Source organism: Rhinichthys klamathensis, unplaced genomic scaffold (assembly GCF_029890125.1).
Source record: "Rhinichthys klamathensis goyatoka isolate OS25496 unplaced genomic scaffold, OSU_Roscu_1.1 h1tg000079l_1, whole genome shotgun sequence".
Taxonomy (NCBI): domain Eukaryota; kingdom Metazoa; phylum Chordata; class Actinopteri; order Cypriniformes; family Leuciscidae; genus Rhinichthys; species Rhinichthys klamathensis.
Window position 1 is genome coordinate 1,135,902 of NW_026606621.1, and position 20,487 is coordinate 1,156,388.

A 20,487-nucleotide genomic window follows, 5' to 3' on the forward strand; every position below is an offset into this window, starting at 1 on the left:
GTGCACTGTGAATGCGTTGATGACTCATCAGTGTCTCATAATTATTAATGAGACTGAGTTTTCTACCTATGAGAAGACACTGTCTCTTAATTATTCATGACACTACGTGGATCTTTCCAATGACAGACATGTCAAACTGTGATATCGCGTAGATGAGGGAGACAATCATGGGACGCAACAAGTGTTTGTTTTCGTGGTGCAAAAGTACAAGTGGGTTGAATGTTTCCCCGCGATGCTGCCAGGGCTAGACTCTGGCTCCGGGCGGTTGGTTTGTCATCAACCACGGACACATCTAAACTATAGTGTGTGCCGCAAAAAAAAAATTAATTGGAGAATGGTGGACTTCGCCTGGTTGACGACCAATGCAGGTTGCGTCTTGCGAGTGATGCGGTACCAAGTCACGAGGACTTTTCTATCCCTTCAGATGTGTGTGTGTGTCTAAAATGAGAAGTCCTCCACCTCCACAGAGCCATCTTTATCATGGGAGTTCAGCGGGCGCGTAGATCAGTAGGCTATGCACGGATTTTTTTTTGTTCTTTTTTTTCGGAAAATTAATTATTTTCAAATATATGCATTTAGTGTCTATATAAACAACTATATATTTTATAATGACATTACATTAATATGTTTTAAATAGAATTACGATTACTGTAGGCTAATATATGTAGCAGGGCATTCAGTTACTTTTGAAAAGACAATAATAAAGTGTCAGTGTATTTCATTAGACTTAACTTTGCCAGCTATAAAAAAATCTAGCATTTCCTCACGTTTTACCACTGATTTTTAGTGTCAGTCGATATGCATGGGCCACTGGCGATGACAGTGATGGCCAAACCACACCCACTCCCTCGCTTCTTCTCACAGCCATCCACGCCCATTTAAGTTGCATTTTTCAAAAAAATTGTGAGCTAGACTTGAGCTGAAAGAGGGGGGTTTCATGACCCTTTAATTTTAATTTAAGTGAACTTCAAACAATCCTCACATAAACCCATAATAAAAGTCATATTTACCTGTGCTCTTCCTGTCTAACAGGTAGGACATAATACAGAAATTGAATAAAGTTATCAAACAGTCTGCGCTGCATAAATTATAAATTATATGGACCTTAATCCTATTTAAAGCTATACAAGTTCTTTGGTCAAGAGCAGTGAGTGTTTTTCTCTGTTTCCTTTGTTCTTTGATTAACTTTACTGACAGAAAGCATTATTGGATGCTGGCCCTTTAAGAGTTGCTGACAGAGACGCGGATCTCACACGCGCCTTATTCACTCACAACTCTTTACGACCATCATAAAACTGCTCTTATGTTATGAAGACACTCGACAAATGATATTTTGGCATAATTGTGTGTGTTATTGTTCGTTCACTTCAAGCGGAAAGAGAACTGTATTCTGGCGCGCGGTCTGTGCATGCGCATGATACTGGTGCGCGTCTTTCAGTCAGGACATTCACAGGCAGCGCGCTCTTTTTTGACTTGTCTGCATTCGCATGAATAAGAGCGGGATCATGTAACACTAGCCAAAGGATGGCAAAAAAATAACAGATGCTGCGTTAACAGCCCTAATTTGTTTATTTTATTTAAAATCGCAGTATTTTGCGTCACATAATCGCATAGGCTTGACATCGCGATTACGATTGCGATACGATTAATCGTGCAGCACTATGCAGCTCCAAACTCCGTGTCTTGGATGGTCCCTCTAGGGTCTATCTGACCCCAGAGTCCCGAGTCCCTGGTATGCTCCATGCTCCCAAATGGCCTCCCTTTCTGTTGGGCCCTCAATCTCGGCCTGTGGGTGTGTAAGCTTGTTGCTGACACTGTTGGATAGGGCCCCCCGAGAGCCTTCTCTTACCCAAATTTGGTGACCGTAGGTGGTAAATGTAAAAGTAAACATAGCGTTTGAACTATAGGCTGAGAAGTAAAGAATAAAATAAAATAAATTATGATTGTAGTGTGTGAAGACTTGTTTCTAACAAATATATATATTAGGGGTTTAACGGTATACGTATTCGTATTGAACCGTTTTCGGTACGCATTTTTAAACCGAACGGTTCGTTGGACCATTTTCCCTGCCGACCAAAATTTCGTCATTTCAAAATAGGCGCGTCGCGCGTGGCAAGCGCGCTCATAATGTAAGAGACGCTGGCGTGACCACAACATTGCCCAACATCAAATGGCAAATGCAGCGCGAGCCGATCTTAATCAAGCAGCTCTGTTACTACACAGCGAAATCCAGTAAAGAAAAAAAGATAATTCGCCACGGAAGTAATAACATCGCGGCGAAATCTAGTGAGAAACATTAACATTTCTGCATTATTAACGAATCAAACAGCGCTGACGTGGAAACCAGGAAGAAACGTGCCATGAATTAACTATCCAGTGTCCACAGATCAGCAGTGGTGGAGGAAGTACTGAATCTCAGTACTTAAGTAAAAGTACAAATAACCAGAGACATATTTACTTTAGTAAAAGTAGAAGTACCACAATGACAACCCTACTTAAGTAAAAAGTACCTGATTTTAAATGTACTTTAAGTATTAAAAGTAAAAGTACTTGCATAACAATTTATTCTCTTAATGTCTATATTGTAATGATTAATAAAACAGTTAATTCTAACTCATTCAACCCAATACTCATATAATGATGTTCAATATGATGGAAAAGCAGTTATATTTTAAGTTTTTGTCACCATTTCTGAACAAGCTTGCAATTAGGCAATATACACATCAGGCTTACTATATACCCTTACTATATACGGTATGTATATATATATATATATATATATATATATATATATATATATATATATATATATATATATATATATATATATATATATATGTATATATAAACACACATATTATGTTAAAACGTCGTATATGACGGCATTTGGCTGTAAACGCGATTCATTTATGGCGTAATTCTGAACCTCTTGGCTTGCCATACTAATCCTAACCATAATACACACGCACCCCACATCACTACTAAACCTACCAATGCGTTTCCTATGCATGTAAAAACTAATTTTCGCGTATAAATTCCACGATAAACACACTGCGTGCTATAGAGACGCATTTAGTGTGACCGGGTTGATATTTCTATGGCAACCAAACTTCACTGGTGAGACAGAAACGTGCAATGAACGGACGGTCAGGATGACGTTTTGGCAGAGGGGAAAACTGATCAGAAAATTTAACGAAAATGTAACAGAACGTTGTAGAAATGTAGTGGAGTAAAAAGTATAATAATTGCTGCAAAATGTAACGAAGTAAAAGTAAAAAGTATGCACTATTGATTCTACTTAAGTAAAGTACAGATACGTGAAAAATTTACTTAAGGAAAGTAACAAAGTATTTGTACTTCGTTACATTCCACCACTGCAGATCAGCAATATTCACCATGGATTTACTGTAGTAACACTACTAACTGTAACCATTGAATTTTGGCAGGAATAGTAGGCTACAATGCTTTCAAGTAACATTACGTCGGTTTTATTTCGACATTATGAATACAATTGCTGCCTTCAAATGTTAATCTGAACTAAAATAAACCTTTGTTTATAACTACTACAATATTACATTTTATTTTGTCCAAGTAGCTGTTTTGTTTTATAAGCTCCTAAGAAAATTCAATTATAGCTCCATCATTGCTCAAAGTAAAAAAATAGCATACTTTATGATGTTAGTTTTAATAAAAATATAATTAAAAAAATTTAAATCAAGGAAAATTTCTCTGGCATTTCTTTTTGCTGTATCGAAAACGTACCGAACCGTGACACAAGTGTATCGTATCGAACCGTGAATTTAGTGAACCTTACACTCCTAATATATATATATATTATTTTACATGTAATAAAAGTGTAACAATGGGTTATTTTATGTAATAAATGGTTTATTATAATGTTATAAAGTTATAACGGGGGAATAAAATTTAAATTCAATCTAAATAAAAGAACACAAAAGGATAAGTATTGTTTTTCCTTTAATTTTAACATGAAAAGTTCTAATTAGAAATCGGGACTTTTGTTATGAAAAAAAACCCCGGATTTTTTAAGGCAGAAGAAGACGATCGAAAAGCAAACTCAGCTGTGTTTCTGACAGGAAAATTCGTTTAATTTTAGTTAAAGGAAGTTTAACTTAAGTTAAACTAAAAGTAGACATTCTAATCTTTCTTTGCAGGGTTGCATTTGACGAAAAATGGAAAGGTAAGTGCCTGTTTAGGCTCAATTGTAGTGCAATAACATGTGTAATAGTGTATTGTGGCTATGCGGGCAATTGATGTTGAAAAGACATCAAATTGATGTCAAAATCAACGTCAAGGAACAGGTCAAATATGCAAATCAAATTGACGTCAAAACCAATCCTTGACATTGATTTGATGTAAACTGAATGTCAAACATATTGACCTGCATATACATAAACCAATTTCAGTGTGGGTATAACTTTCTCTTTTCATCTAATTACCACTGGAAGACATTTTCTTTTCAAACTGACCTTAAAATGATATACAATATCTTGATCAAGTCTTGACCAACTTTTGACGTCAAATTGATATCATGGTGCCCGCTGGGTAACTCATTGAAAACAAAATTACAATTTAACATATCAGCGATCTTTCAAAGGGTGAATAACAAATAATGAAAAGGGTAAGGATAGGATTAGTGTAGTAAGACAAATGTAGTTGTTAATTCTTGTTTAATTCGTGTTTTATGTATGTAAATGAGCTGTTTTTTCTGTGGTTATGGTTGATTTAACCCCAAATTGAAAACGAAATTACAATTTAACATCAGTGATTTTTCAAAGGTTGAATAACATCAATAATGAAAAGGGTAAGGTTAGGATTAGTGTATGAAGACAAATCTAGTTGTTAATTCGGGTTTAATTTGTGTTTTATGTATGTAAATGAGCGGTTTTTCTGTGGCTTGTGTTGATTTAACCCCAAATTGAAACTGAAAGTAAAAGTAAACATATCAGCAATCTTTCAAAGCGTGAATAACATCAATAATGAAAAGGTTAAGGTTATGATTAGTGTAGAGTGAAAAACCTAGTTATTTCGTCTTTAATTTGCGTTTTAGGGATGACATTTTTTTTTTTCTGTGGCTTGTGTTGATTTAACCCCAAATTGAAAACGAAAGTAAACATATAAGTGATCTTTCAAAGGGTGATTAACATTAAAAATTAAATGTTTAGAGGGTTTTTTGTTGCATTTTGGATGTGTAATAGTGTAACAACACTTGTTGTTAATTCATGTTTAATTTGTCCTTTAGCGACGGAAATTATCCTTTTGATGTGGCTTCAAAAGAAATCACGAAAGGATTGATGAAATATTTGATTCAGAACAACTGAAGAATTAAGGGATGAATCCGTCCATGTTCCCCTTCTTTCCACTATAGTGGATGATGCTTCAGAGTCGCTTATCTACAGTTATGATTTTGACGGCATTGTGGTGCATCTAGCCGATGTTAGCTACATAACAGCAGGAATCCATTACCTGTTTGCCGGGAAAGTGGATGGATCCAAAGTGTGCAACCACTGGCACCTTTTAAAAAAAACATCTGCACCTCCAAAAGTACAGTGCTGAGGGGGTTAGTGCCCTGAGAAAGAGTGTGGGGATTGTTCTGGCCTTTGTTGATGGGGGATACTTCCTCAACCTAACCTGTATTCCTGCCAACCCCAACAACAATCGCCCAATGTTCAGAAGTGAGATGGTTGTGAAGGCCCATGCCATCGGCCTGATTAATGCAGTGTTCAACAACTTCTCATTGAGACTGAGAAGTGTGTCGCCACAAGATCTGGAGCGGCCTAGTCTACAGAAGACCAATCTCACGAACTTGGGCAGGATGAACATCTTGAATGCGGACCAAAAATTCATCCTCCAGCTCTTCCATTAGTCAGTCCTTGCAGTCAATCAAGACATCGACATGGCAATAATCTTGACAATCAGTAAGTTTGGTCAAAAGGATGATAGGATGTTCGACCTGAGCAAGGTTGTTCATGAAAATGGCATTGTGAATGTCTCGTACCACGTTGCTTGCAACATTCATTCACAGGACACATCTGTTGACCTCTTGTGGTCTAGGTCTGGGCTCCAGGAGGTGGTTGGACAACGGGGTACTCTGTTCCCCGTTTATTCCATGGCTGAAAGTGCCAATTTTCAGTCGAACCTCGACCAGAGGCCCCTTGATGTTCGAGATGTTCTTGGTTGTGCGTCATGATAATTGCAATGTCAACTTTTTGCAATTGTATGCAGTGACTCCACACTGCCACCAGGCCACCCCCGCTAAGCACCCTGTGAGCAGGGTGATCACAACATGTGACCTACACATTGAGAAGCATCGGCGGATGCTTCTTAAGGATGCCAAAACATGCGTTGAACACATGGACGATCTGGCACTCAAAACCCGTGCAAGGACCTTTGTGAGGCTGGAGTTTTTTTTTCTTGTTCGGCCTGGCTTTCCAGAGGTCGTGGATGCCATGAGTTTTTTTGACCAGATGATGCTGGATAATTTGTTTGAGACGGTGCCGATGCTCCTTCCTTTCAAGGACAATGATGATGGCCTTGGATTAACCCTCTGGGGTCTGAGGTGTTTTCGGGGTCCTTGAGATGTTTTGGCATGCTCTGACATTTCTGCTTTTTTCAGTTGCTTATAAACATATTAATGGCACAGGTGAAATTACACTCTATATAGCACACACAGGGCTACCATAATATGTGAGCAACATGTATGTACATGTTTGTATTTTTGAGAGAATATTGTTTATGCGTGGTTATTGAAAAAACTAAAAAATAAAGTTTCTAATATAAGGCCACAAATAACATACTAAATATCTGTCCACAAGACTTTTGACAAGTGGATGTGGTTGCCTAGAGTTTTTTCTTCAAATTGATCTGAAAATCATTCTGCCTAATCATTCACATAAAACAATAGATTGTTTTAAATTGTGAAAAACATTTTTTGTTTGCAAAGGCAATATGCGGATGGGCGTGAACGACCCAACCCCCTCATGAATAATTAGGCAGTTCTCACCTGAGCAGACTGCATACTAATGAGCCTTTCATTCAGGGGTGTCACACAAGAAAGAATGCAAGGACAATATATATATATAAATAAATAAATATTTATACACACACATACACTCACCGGCCACTTTATTAGGTACACCTGTCCAACTGCTCGTTAACACTTAATTTCTAAGCAGCCAATCACATGGCGGCAACTCAGTGCATTTAGGCATGTAGACATGGTCAAGACAATCTCCTGCAGTTCAAACCGAGCATCAGTATGGGGAAGAAAGTTGATTTGAGTGACTTTGAACGTGGCATGATTGTTGGTGCCAGAAGGGCTGGTCTGAGTATTTCAGAAACTGCTAATCTACTGGGATTTTCACGCACAACCATCTCTAGGGTTTACAGAGAATGGTCCGAAAAAGAAAAAACATCCAGTGAGCAGCAGTTCTGTGAGCGGAAATGCCTTGTTGATGCCAGAGGTCAGAGGAGAATGGCCAGACTGGTTCGAGCTGATAGAAGGGCAACAGTGACTGAAATAACCACTCGTTACAACCGAGGTATGCAGCAAAGCATTTGTGAAGCCACAACACGCACAACCTTGAGGCGGATGGGCTACAACAGCAGAAGACTCCACCGGGTACCACTCATCTCCACTACAAATAGGAAAAAGAGGCTACAATTTGCAAGAGCTCACCAAAATTGAACAGTTGAAGACTAGAAAAATGTTGCCTGGTCTGATGAGTCTCGATTTCTGTTGAGACATTCAGATGTTAGAGTCAGAATTTGGCGTAAACAGAATGAGAACATGGAACCATCATGCCTTGTTACCACTGTGCAGGCTGGTGGTGGTGGTGTAATGGTGTGGGGGATGTTTTCCTGGCACACTTTAGGCCCCTTAGTGCCAATTGGGCATCGTTTAAATGCCACGGCCTACCTGAGCATTGTTTCTGACCATGTCCATCCCTTTATGGCCACCATGTACCCATCCTCTGATGGCTACTTCCACCATGTCACAAAGCTCTAATCATTTCAAATTGGTTTCTTGAACATGACAATGAGTTCACTGTACTAAAATGGCCTCCACAGTCACCAGATCTCAACCCAATAGAGCATCTTTGGGATGTGGTGGAACGGGAGATTCGCATCATGGATGTGCAGCCGACAAATCTGCGGCAACTGTGTGATGCCATCATGTCAATATGGACCAAAGTCCCTGAGGAATGCTTCCAGCACCTTGTTGAATCTATGCCACGAAGAATTGAGGCAGTTCTGAAGGCAAAAGGGGGTCCAACCCGTTACTAGCATGGGGTACCTAATAAAGTGGCCGGTGAGTGTATATATATATTTATATATACAAACAATCAAAATATAAATGAAAGCCAAAAGCACATTTTTAGTCACCTTTTAGCGATCCACATACCATTTTTAGCCATCCACCACGGTAAAAATAAACCAGTCGCATTTCAAAGTCGTTCGCGAAATGACCGCCAGGTGGCGCAAAGGGACATTTAGCAAAACATAAGTGGGGCCTAAGGATGAAATACTACAAGTTATGGTAATTTCCAAATAAGCCTACAACAAACATTTATAGCCTACTCCGTAATTGTTGGTCATACAGATAAGATATAATCTTTTAAAACTGTAAAAGGCTAAAGTATAGGCCTACACTCACAGGCTAAAGACAAAACATTTTCTCGCTCATGTGAGAAACAAACGTTCGGGTATTTCTCAGTGAGAAAATTCATAGCCGAGCGGTAGAACTTACGGTTCATCATCAAGATGACGCGGGTTCAAATCCCGCACAAGCCTGGTCTGTTGTAAGTTTTAGATTTATTTAGATTTGTCTAGCTCTAAAACTCTGTTACACCATACAGTTTTTTTGCTTATATAAATAAAATACAATTATCATGCATTTCCATTTTACACACAAAATAGTACCCAACAGAACGACTTTGCATCTGTATAATAATAGGCTACCAATCGTAATTTCAAAAGCAGTTCTGTAATAAATAAATTATATATAGCCTATATATACTATATATTTTTTTTTTTCAGGGCTGCCAACTCTCACGCACTGAGCGTGAGACTCACGCAATTGACCCAAATCTCACGCTCTCACGCCACACCCCCGATTTCTCACGCTGTAGTGTCAACCCGGTCGGTCAAATTCCTAAAAGATATAGTTTATCTATAGATCTACCTGTTGAGCCACTCGTGATCGACTAGTTATACCGCAAATTAGTTTAAATATCCCGTAATCTATCTAGAGCGAGCGTGCATGCGAGACAGATATTGTGCTCCAAACCATTGCGCGCGCATGGCAGAGAGGTCTAATCCCTACAACCTAGAGTTTTAAAAAACATGGTTTTAAGTAAAGTGTGATTTGCCAGGGGGGATTGGGATTTCCTTCTGGTCTAAACATCCCTGCTTCTGCTGAATTATTTTAATCCCCACACCCCTCCCTCCACAGCTAATCAATGCTATAGGCTACTTCACCAATATCAAATATAAAATAGAGATATGCAACAGGCACGTTTAAACGACAAACAATAAAATCAAAACCAGCGTTTCAGTTGTTCATTAGTTCCAGTGGCCCTAATGCATGCACGGCTTTTCAAAATTTCACAAAGCGTGTTGATGAGATTATTTTGAACGAAATATTGAAGTTTATAATTAAGTGTTTTGGCACACCACGCCGAGTGGCCCTATGCATTTTTCTAAAGTCGGGTTTTATTCTGGCATGGTGAGTTAGTGTTCGACAAACGCGGCGGCGCGTTCATTTAGATTAATTTATTTTTCTCATTATTACAGCTAAAATAACTTAATAGGCGACTCCGTAATTTTTTGGTCATACAGATAAGAGTAGAGTAGCTTACATCGTTCAAAACTGTAAACTTGTATTCATTTTAGGCTAAGTTAGCCTGGCTAACGAAAAAACAGTATCTGTCGTCTCTGTCTCCAGGAACTGCGCGTCACAAAAATGAACCGAAAGCCACTTCAGCTCAGTCACGATGAGAAATCGGCGATGTCTAAAGCCTTTAAATGTCTAAATATTTAGGCTAATAAATGTTATCTGATTATGTAGGCTAATCCTTATGAAAACGAGAGGTACAGAGGATCTACTCAAACATGTAATGGAAGCGCTTCCCAATGAGAAAATGACAAGACAAGGGTGAAAATCTCGCTCTTATTAAATGTAGGCTAAATCGCCCTGAATTAAAATGTAAAAACAGATCAAATAATGTATTTGTCGAAATGTTGCGATATTGTTTCATTTAAGTTCATAATTATTCTATAAATGTTATTTAATTTAGCAGCATTACCACGAAGCACCGTGTTTCGATATTTATTTGAATAATACAAAATAAAATAAAAACTTAATTCACAAATTGCATGCCTGGTTGTAAGGATCCAAAGATCCCTTTGAACATTTTGTTCATGACAACAAATTAACATGTGATTTTTCAGATTATATTTAGTTTTGCTTGGAAAAAGCTGGCCCAAACCAGTTTTATTTCATCAATTATTGAAATAATGAAATATTTAGTAATAAACTTTTATGACAGAAATATCACTAGGCTACATGTAACTTAAATCATTTAATTCCTTCATTATCAACACTGTCTAGAATAGCGATTTAAGTGTGAATTGCGACTTCTCTTTGTGTTAAGTCAGCCTCAGACTCCGATAGCCTGTGGGGGGTTGGAGGGACAGTTGCTGGACAAAGGTGTTAATGTTCCTCTTTCATTTGGAGAGTGTCGGATAGCCAGCCTGATGAGCAGGCAAAATTATTGTAAGGATAAATCTGTGTCCAAATGTAGGCCCCATATCTTATTAAATTATAAATATTGTAGTTTATTTATTGTAGCCTATTTAAAGTTTTTTTCACACAAAATTTCAATTGAAGTTATTGTAAGGTGAATTCAACAAGGCGTGCTGTGTCTTTGAAGCAACAATTAAAGGCTAAATAATTTTTTCGTGATTTGTAGGCGTTGGCTGACACGCAGCGACATATACAGTATTATCAGCTGTATGATGTGTTTTTACCCTGAAATGATTAATTTCGAGAGAGACGCGGCGCGCGCAGCGAGGGAGACTAAATAAACTTGTTAAAAAGAGATCCAGCGCGAGAGAGGCAAAGAGAAACGCATGTTTTTAATTTAATTATGTTTCTTTGGACAATTTTCGTTTTGTACTGTTTTAATTGTTTAATTTAGCTGTAATTTCTTTGGCAATACAAATTTAAAATGTCGCAAGAATAAGATTAGCCTAGTGTTTCTTATTTTGCATCGCAAAAGAAATAAACTCTAAACCCGATGCAACCCTGTTTTAAATAAAAAAAAACTGTCCCGACACTTTATTTAAACCTTGAAATGTTCGAACTTGGTTTCAAACTTAAAGAGCCCATCACCTCATTTAATCAGTGATTTCTTTCTGTTTCTTTCTTACTTATTTTTTACTTTCATTTTATTTTATTAGTAGCCTGGGTTACCCGGGTTACACCTGCACCCCCACGATAAAGCCACATCCCCCTCAAACCCCCCACAGGCTCTGAGAGGAGAGGAGCGTTTGAGGCAAAGAGAAGTCGCAATTCACACTTCGACATTAGCATTATTAAAGTGTTGATAATGAAGGAATTAAATCATTTAGGCTACATGTAGTAAAACTCTTTGTGACATTTTGAAAAGCCGTGCATGCATTAAGGCCACTGGAACAAGGAGCATAACTGAAACGCGCTGCATGTTATCTCTCAATACAGGAGCAGAAGCGCTGGATCTTGTTAAAATGTGTTTGAAAAACTCTTTCTGTATAGGGAACCCCATAAATGTTTTTTTCCTGTTTTTAACAGATTACGTTTTTTGTTTTTAACTCTTTAAATTACGATTGAAATTATTATACAAATGTAAATTCAGTCATTAGGCCTACTATTTGTTCCTCAGTGTGAAATTGAAATGCATGGTTTTTCATTAAAACCTCCTCTGTAATTTATTTTGAAAATATGAATCTATCAATTTGCAACAAGAATATTTTCATACTCCTAAGGTGTGTTAAAGGGATTCTATGCCGTTCTTTTTAGCTTAACTGAACAGCTTCAGAGTTATTGAAATGGTTATATGACTTCTTTCGGGTTGAATGGTGGCCGTCTCGCCCGCACACGGACGTGCGCCTCAATCCGTTGCAGGAACTGAGAGATTCTCTATATTTGTTACGGTGCAATCACAAAACCTAATGCACAAAAAAACTTGTCCATGCTTGATATACAATCACTAATAAACAATCGGTTTTGATGAGGAAAATAAACTATACTACTAGTACAGATTAGAACCCAGAACCTCTGACACACTTGGCAAAAGTTCTGCCACTGGACCATTAAAGTTTATGGGGAAAATTGTCGGATCTATGTATTTAATCACATGAAAATTCTTACCACTAACAACATATATTAGATCTCATTAAACGACAAATTAAACACAATGTACTATTGTATACTATGTAACACTTCACGCCATGTCACGCTCTGTGTGAGTGGTATTTACGACATTAACGTTAAATACAAGTTCTCCACAGCGACTCTAGGGGTCACTGTTTGACAAAAACGGGATTCCTGCCTGGTGTCCCTTTAAGACCTTTATTTTGAAATAGTGATGAACATGAAAATCATGGAAGAATGGTAGAAACCTTTGTTTGTTTTCATGCCAATAGTTCAAAAGATAACATCCATTCAATTTTTTCAGAAAAAAAAGGTCTAATTTTTTTTTTAAATATAAAGAAAATAATTATATATTCACCATTTGTGATGTGACAGCGAGCTATAACGCACATACGTGTTCTTTTTATGCGTTTATTAGAGGTTGAATTCATATCAAAATGTGCCAAACTTCCCATACTACTTCAACTAGACAACTAGAGATTGTAAGCAAATGATAGTTTGTCAATATTAGTTTAGATTTAGTATAGAATAGTACTGTTTTAAATATCTAATGGCTATGGGCCCACCGGTGGGCCAGTGACACTTTTAACACATTTGTTAAAACTGTGACACATTTAAATGGTTTAATATTTTTAGTTCTAAAAGTTTGTTCTATATGTTTTGCTTGTTTATATATTTAAATATTTAATCAGTCTCATTCTTGTTGAAATCATGAAATATATAATATATATAATAGTTCATTGTTCGTTCAAATAATAGTCTATATGTATGTATCATTTGTTTAAACAACATTAACCAATTTTTAAAAAAAAATAAAAATAGCCTATTACTATAACATGCAGTTTCAACTACACCAAATATTAGGTTGTTTCATTATTGTACAGCAAATGTCAACAGCTCTTTTATTATTTTTCATGTTTGTTGTAGGCTTATTTGGAAATTACCATAGTTGTAGTATTTCATCCTTACTGTTAATTGACATTAGCCCCACCTACCTTTCAAAATGCGGCAATTGCAACTGTTTTGCAAAATGTCCCTTTGCGCCACCTGGCGGTCATTTCGCGAACGACTTTGAAATGGGACTGCTTTATTTTTGTTGCGCCGACTGGCGCAGTGGTAATAGGCATTCTGGTTGACTACCTACTGTACAACATCTCTGTAAGGAGTGCAGAAGATGGAAGGCTAAGCCATCGGTCCCCAAGATGTCAGACTTACCCATGGCCCGTCTGAGTCTATATAAGCCGGCCTTCTATTCCATGGGTGTAGACTGTTTTGGGCCTTTCCAGATGAATTTGGGACGCCACTCTGAGAAGAGATGGGGTATTAATTACCAGACATGGGGACTTGTGACTTGGTGACTTGGACTCGAGTCGACTCGAGTCGCTATTTTTATGACTTGTGACTTGACTTGACATAAAATGAAATACTTGAGACTTGACTCGGACTTGGAAGTTAAAGACTCGGGACTTGACTTGACTTGCGACACGATGACTTGAATGACTTGAGTGTTAATCACATCATGTTTTCAGTTTGAATATAAAATATATAAATTATTTAAAAAACAAACAAGTTGATCCAGCTGGAGCGCAGGCTGAGAATAGCGTTGTCATGACTGGATCACGACACTATCATCAGTCATGCCCTCTCGTACCTTACGCACACCACGCCCACTTAGACATCACATCAAACTGTCAGCCGGAGGGGTACCGAGGGTCATCGCTTTCGGCTTCAAGAATTATTCAAAAGATGGCAAAAGACGAACAGCGCTTTGCAAGACATGCAACATTAATATTGCGGGCAGCCAGACGACAACCTCAAATTTCGTCCGTCATTTGAAGAGCCATTTTGCCCAGTAAGTGCTTGTCAATTTGTTAATGTTATCTGGTTAGTTGGTAGTTAGCTAATGTAATAATAGCTAAAGTAGCCATAACCCTTTCACAAGTAAGTTTAAACTATTCTAACTGATCCCCCAGCGTGAGTTTTTCTAGGCGACCGTTATTTAGAACCTGTCACTCACTTTAATGTTTCCATGGTGACGCGTCATTGCTTGTCACGTGACACAGCGCAACCATAACACAGCGCTGAATGAATGATGATCTGCTTTTATGTCATTTTTCCTGTTTTATTCAAAATGTTCACAAATGTATTAGCTATAACATGAAACACTGATATTCCGATTGTCAAATATGTGGAAGTGGATGTGTTTTGTTGTTTAAATGCCTATATAACATCGCATAGTTGAGCTGTATGTGCGAATGGGCGGCGCCATGTTAGTTTACAACACGTCAATTTCTCAACTTCTCACAAAATACATTAAAGTAAGTGACCGGTGAACTGGGAGAAGAATAGTGTAAAATGTAAAGCCATTTACACAATGTGTATCGGATATGAATAAAACCTGTCGTCTTATTATAATGGAAAGGATTATTACTGACGCTTCCATAGACATCAGTGTGTATTTTTTTTTTTTGCTAGTAGGCCTACTTATGTGTATTTAAATGTCTGAAACCTAAAATAAAAATTATGTGGTTGAAAACACTGATCAGTTGTGATGTATGACAGCACTGAGAGCGTATGTCTCTGGCTCAGTGCCAGCCAACGCACGTTTGAATTCATTGATATATACACGAAGCAGAATAGTGGGTCATATGTCTAATGCTTTTTGAAAACTTAAGGCTTTCTTCTTCATAAAAGTAGTCGGACATCATCACATTTTTGTATACATTTTTATTTCTTTAAATTAGTAAGCTACAGGATACCGTCTTTCAAAACATGACCTGCGCGAAAGAGAAAAGTGAATGAATGTGTCATTATACCCAAATGCACATCCGAATGCACCTCTGTTTATTTCAAACCAAACTGGTTTGAAAAGATCAAATTCTGCAGGTAAGATCAAAATTCTGCAGGTAAATTTACAATAATAAGGTGACTTGACTTGACCTACTACAGGACTTGACTTGAATTGACTTGACATAGCCTGTGACTTGACTTGACTTGACTTGACTTGCCCAGGAAAAAAAATACTTGGGACTTACTTGAGACTTGAAGGTTAAGACTTGAGACTTACTTGAGACTTGCACATGTGTGACTTGGTCCCATCTCTGTTAATTACAAATGTCTCACCACACGAGTGGTGCACCTGGACCTCTTAGACAGCATCCACATATAGCGCCTAAAAACGCGTAGAAAACGCTAGGCGCGTTCTCCTTTTTCCAAACCGCTAGGGCGGTTGCGCTCCGGCGGTGTCTGTCGTTGCTGTGGTTGGTTCTTGTCACGTGACCTACGGTGCGCTTGTGGCATTCTGAAAAGTTGAGATGTTTTTATCTCGATGCGGCGCGGACGCGCTTGGAAAAAACGAGCGCGCCGCTTCCATTATGAGCGCGCATACCGCACGCCTACATTTGAATTAACAAACTTGAGCGCGCAAAAGACGTGATATGTGAACAGGCCCTTACACAGCTTGGATTCATACTCGTTTCTAATGAGCCTCAGGAGATTCATCAACCCCTAGAAGTACGCCAGCTGAACTCTACTTGGATCAGGGCACAAATTTCAAGACATGAGAGAAAGAACTTCGTGAGACATTTTAATGTTCTATCCTCAGAGCTTCAACAACTTCTAGAAAAGCAGAAGATTGCCTTCCACTTCAACCCCCTGGCAGCGCCCCATTTCGGTGTAGCATTGGAGCGAGAGTAGCCTGGGAAAACCCAGACAACTTCCGGCAAATTTAGATTTGCTCTGAAAGTTAGTCTGGCAAAGAGCTCATTCAAGCCCATTTCCAATCCGTCGAAATCGAGGCACCAATCAGAAACGTTGGGGCGGGCTTTACACGATGACGACAGCTCTGGGATTTTGAAGCATATTTTGTAGCCTACATTACAAAGATGGATGCCGCCGTCGAACATCACTCGTTCGAATCAGCTATCGCGTCTGTTTTAATCGATTTGAACGTTTCCTTTTTGTTAAAAACCGAGCAAAGAACAACACTCGGAGAGATATTTCTCCGCCGCTCTGCATACGTCATCTCCTTCATCGCTCTAATTGGTTTTAGGTCTATCCGCGACGTCCGTTGGTGATGCCCCTCTGGAAATGATTTGTCTATGACGCTTTGCCAGACCATAACTCAGTTACAACTGAGAATGGTCTGGTTTTAACCAGGCTATAGCGAGAGATAAGATCGGTCAAATCTGCTTTGTATACAGTTATATGAGCTCAGCCGGTCTCTGTAGAAGTACTCCGTACCGTCTTGTTGGAAGTGGAGGCGATACTGAACACAAAGCCACTGGGATATACCTCAGCCAACATAGCGGATCTGGATGCAATCACTCCGAACATCCTCTTGATGGGGTGGCTGGATGGTGCTTTGCCCCAGGTGGTATACAAAAAGAGTAAAGGCTTGATCAGGAGAAGATGGAGGCACTGTCAGGTCTTGGCAGACCACTTCTGGTCTAGGTTTATAAGGTACTACTTGCCCACCCTGCAGCCTCGACAGAAGTGGCATACCACCACATGGATCTTGCGGTCAACTCTGTTGTTCTGATGATGGACCCGCAGCTTCCCAGGGCTCTTTGGCCCGTCGGCAGAGTGACTAAGGTACATCAGAGCGCTGATGGTCGTGTAAGGTCAGCAGATGTCCGGATCAAGGACAAAGTCTACACCAGACCAGTTGCCAGTCTCATTGCCCTCCCAGCTATCCCAGATTCATAGGGGGAAACGGATTCCGTCATAGTGCCTAAGGAAGAGGCTGAGCAGTGAGCCTTTCTCAGGAGCAAATTGCATGGAATTTGGGGGCGGCTGTGTGAAAGTCTCACTAATGACACTGATTTATGACGTGGATGTATACAAGCGCTCTCTTCCCGATCGTGGGGACTCTTATTTTGGTGGAACACAGCTCATTCGGTGGGGTGCTTCATAGCGGTGTGCACGCGCGATCCACTCTGGCATCAGCCGTTATCTTCAGTGAGAACGAGCTGTGAAATTCCCTTACTAAATGCAGTTATATAATCATCGTTATTAGGGGTGTGCAAAAAAATCGATTCACGTTTGAATCGCGATTCAATCTTTACCGATTCAGAATCGATTCATAGAATTCCAAAAATCGATTCATTTTTTTTTTTTTTTAATGGCGTGCACGGGCGGAGTGGCAATCGGGTGAGTCGGGACTTTTACCGGTGGTTCGGTAGTGTTTCGAGGCTGCGAGGGCTGGTCTGATAAATAGTTACATTGCAAGTTCTTGCCGCCCGCTGGTCAAACTGTGCAGCCTCTCTCTGCTCAACCCGGAAATAAATGCATCGATCCGCAGATTATGTTTGAGTTCTTAATGGTCTGTAGATCTTTTGCCAAGCGTGTCAGAGGTTACGGGTTCTAAACCGCACTCGTATAGTTTTTTCTCTCTCTCATCAAAACCGAATATGTTCATCACGTTTGTGTGCATTTTATTTTGAGATTTCACCGGAACCACAACGGCGATATGAAGCGCGCGTCCGAGTGAAGACTGCGCGAGCCACAGAGAACACTGTATCCATGACACATAGCAGCGGCAACGAGCGCTCAGCTTGATTTCAAAAACAACAGATCTCTTATTTAATAGCGAACTAAATGAATGCTCTGCTAGTTAACTGGAGATACCCGCAAATTACGCCTATGAACGACTTCACTGGATCTAAACAAATCAATCTAACCATAGATGTTACCAGTAGCGGTGGCTTTTTAAAATCTATTTAAAATTATTTCGCAAGGGTTCCATGACATTAGTATATTTTTAGGAAGTTCAATGTGCCCAGTCGAGTTCACATTTCAACAGTCAGCCTGGTAGCTGAAGTACTCCTTAAACCACATTTAGCATAATTGTTTGTTTGATCTGACTACAGCACTTTAAAGCTAAATGTAAAAGCTTTTTATTTAATTTTTATTTTAAACTTGAATTAAATGTATTTGAAAGCTGGCCAAAGCTTGGCACTTTGCACTTTTTAGTTGCAAAAGTTTTTATTTTTGTATGAAGACATAAAGTAATATCAAACTACATTTAATTTGTTGTGTTTTTTTTTCTTTTAAATTGTGTCTACTGCAATCAATCACATAGGAATTTATATACTGCGAATCGTTTTTTGAATCGAGAATCGTTTTTGAATCGAAAATCGATTTTGAATCGAATCTTGAGACAAAAAATCGGTATCGAATCGTGACATTTTCTGAATCGTGCACCCCTAATCGTTATGTTCCTTTGAGTGTTTAAAGTTGTGTGTGTCCAGAGAGAAAGTGAGTATTGCAAGTTTCACTATGTTATTCGAGTTGAGTTGATTTGTTGATTACTGCATAGAGATGTTAAAAGAGTGATGACACAAAATGGATGCTAATGTGAAGTATAGCCAGACGCGTCACCAGACCTCAGTCTTTAGGGGGGCATATGAAATGCATGGGAGGGCGCAATTATTATTAGCCTACAGTACTTATATTTATAATAATCTCTCTCTGTCCTAGCGTGTATCCCATATTTATATAGGGTCCGCTTGCTTGCATGCTTTTCGCCACTTGGCTCGATCCAGGGCATCTTCAGTGGTGATATTTACTGCGCGCATATCTTCCGCCAGACGATCGAGCCACCGCTTTTTCTGCCGGCCACGCGGTCGTTGTCCGGGTGGTGATAGATTATAGGCCGTTTTCACCGTTGTCTCATCTCCACTTCTGATGACATGGCCATACCAGCAGAGTCGGGCTTCACGCATCTTTTGGACTATGGGCACCACGCCCATGCGCCTTCGGACATCTTCATTCATGACGCGGTCGAATCGCGTGAGGCCGAGGGACCAGCGGAGCATCTTCATCTCCATAACATGGAGGGACTGCTCATGTTTGATGGTGGCTGGCCAACATTCGGAACCGTACAACGCGACCGGACGTACAACGGTTTTATAAATCTTGCCCTTGAGTGATATGGGCATTCGACGGTCACAGAGAATGCCTGTGACTTGTCTCCATTTAAGCCATGCTGTGTTGACTCGGGCTCGGGCGTCGGGAAGAGAGTCCCCGTCACTCCGTATTAGAGAACCAAGATATTTAAATTCGGTGACTTTGTTTAATGGCTGCCCTCCAACTCTGATTGTCCCGTCGGTTTGGGGTCCGCACTCCATATACTCGGTCTTTTTGATGTTAAGGCGCAGTCCGTGTGCGTCTAACCGCTCATTCCAGTCTTGCACTTGACGTTCAAGCCCCCAACGGGTTTTGTCAGCTTGGAAGTTGTCGTCGGCGAATAGAAGTGACCACTTATATTTATAATAATCGTATACTCTATTCGCTCAGCACGTAATCATCACGTTAAACATAACCAACAGCAATATTTTCAGGTAGCCTATAGCCTACACCACATTACATAGAAGCAATGTTATGAATATCCATAAAACACTTGACTATACAACATATTAGATGTAACACCAGAAGCATCTCTCCAACATTGCATTTTAAAGCAGTCAACAGAGGCATATGCATTGCCATGAGACACACACACACACGCATGCACATACTCAAGCACAGAGACTTTGAACCTACCAGTACTTTGAGTGGAGGCAGCGCTGTCCTCTCTCCAGTCCTTCCTGTCAGTACAGTCAGGAGGCGCTATTTCTCGGAGCAGAACCTCCTCATCAAAGTATCCTTCCACTCGGAACTTGTGAAGTGAGGTCCTTTTCAAAAGAAAGCTGATTCAGCTGGGCCTTGCGTCTGTGCAGCATACTGCGCTGATGCTCTGAGAAGATCCTTTTGAGCGTGGAAAATGAGGGGCAAGAGTGTAGGCTGTGAGAACAGTCGGCATAGCCTGGAGTGCACAGTTGAATGTGCTGAGGATGTTGGCTATTGTCAATTTTCCATCTTCGGGGGGAACCAGGGTGTCAGCCATTTTCTTCACCAGGAACTCACAAGCCACAGTATATTCAGATTTAACCACATCAGTTCCAGCTAATACCAGAAGAGGGGTTACCTTTGATGGGTCCAGAAAATTATCCTCGGCCTCTGGGTTCAAAGCAACCAGTGCGCCAATTAGCTCGCTACTGCGCTCTAAA

At 39.6% G+C, this 20,487-nt stretch overlaps 1 protein-coding gene across 1 annotated transcript; it reads right to left on the minus strand.

Moving 5' to 3' along the window:
* Nucleotides 1–18,930: 18,930 nt before the first annotated feature.
* On the minus strand, nt 18,931–19,592 carry LOC130085442 (uncharacterized). The gene has a single exon (XM_056251203.1). It carries the CDS (start codon nt 19,564–19,566, stop codon nt 18,931–18,933), a length of 636 nt encoding a protein of 211 aa, XP_056107178.1. The 5' UTR covers nt 19,567–19,592.
* Between the last annotated feature and the right edge of the window lie 895 nt (nt 19,593–20,487).

Excerpts from the sequence above, each read along its gene's own strand:
- LOC130085442 (XM_056251203.1), bottom strand. The coding sequence starts at position 19,566 with ATGGAGTGCGGACCCCAAACCGACGGGACAATCAGAGTTGGAGGGCAG.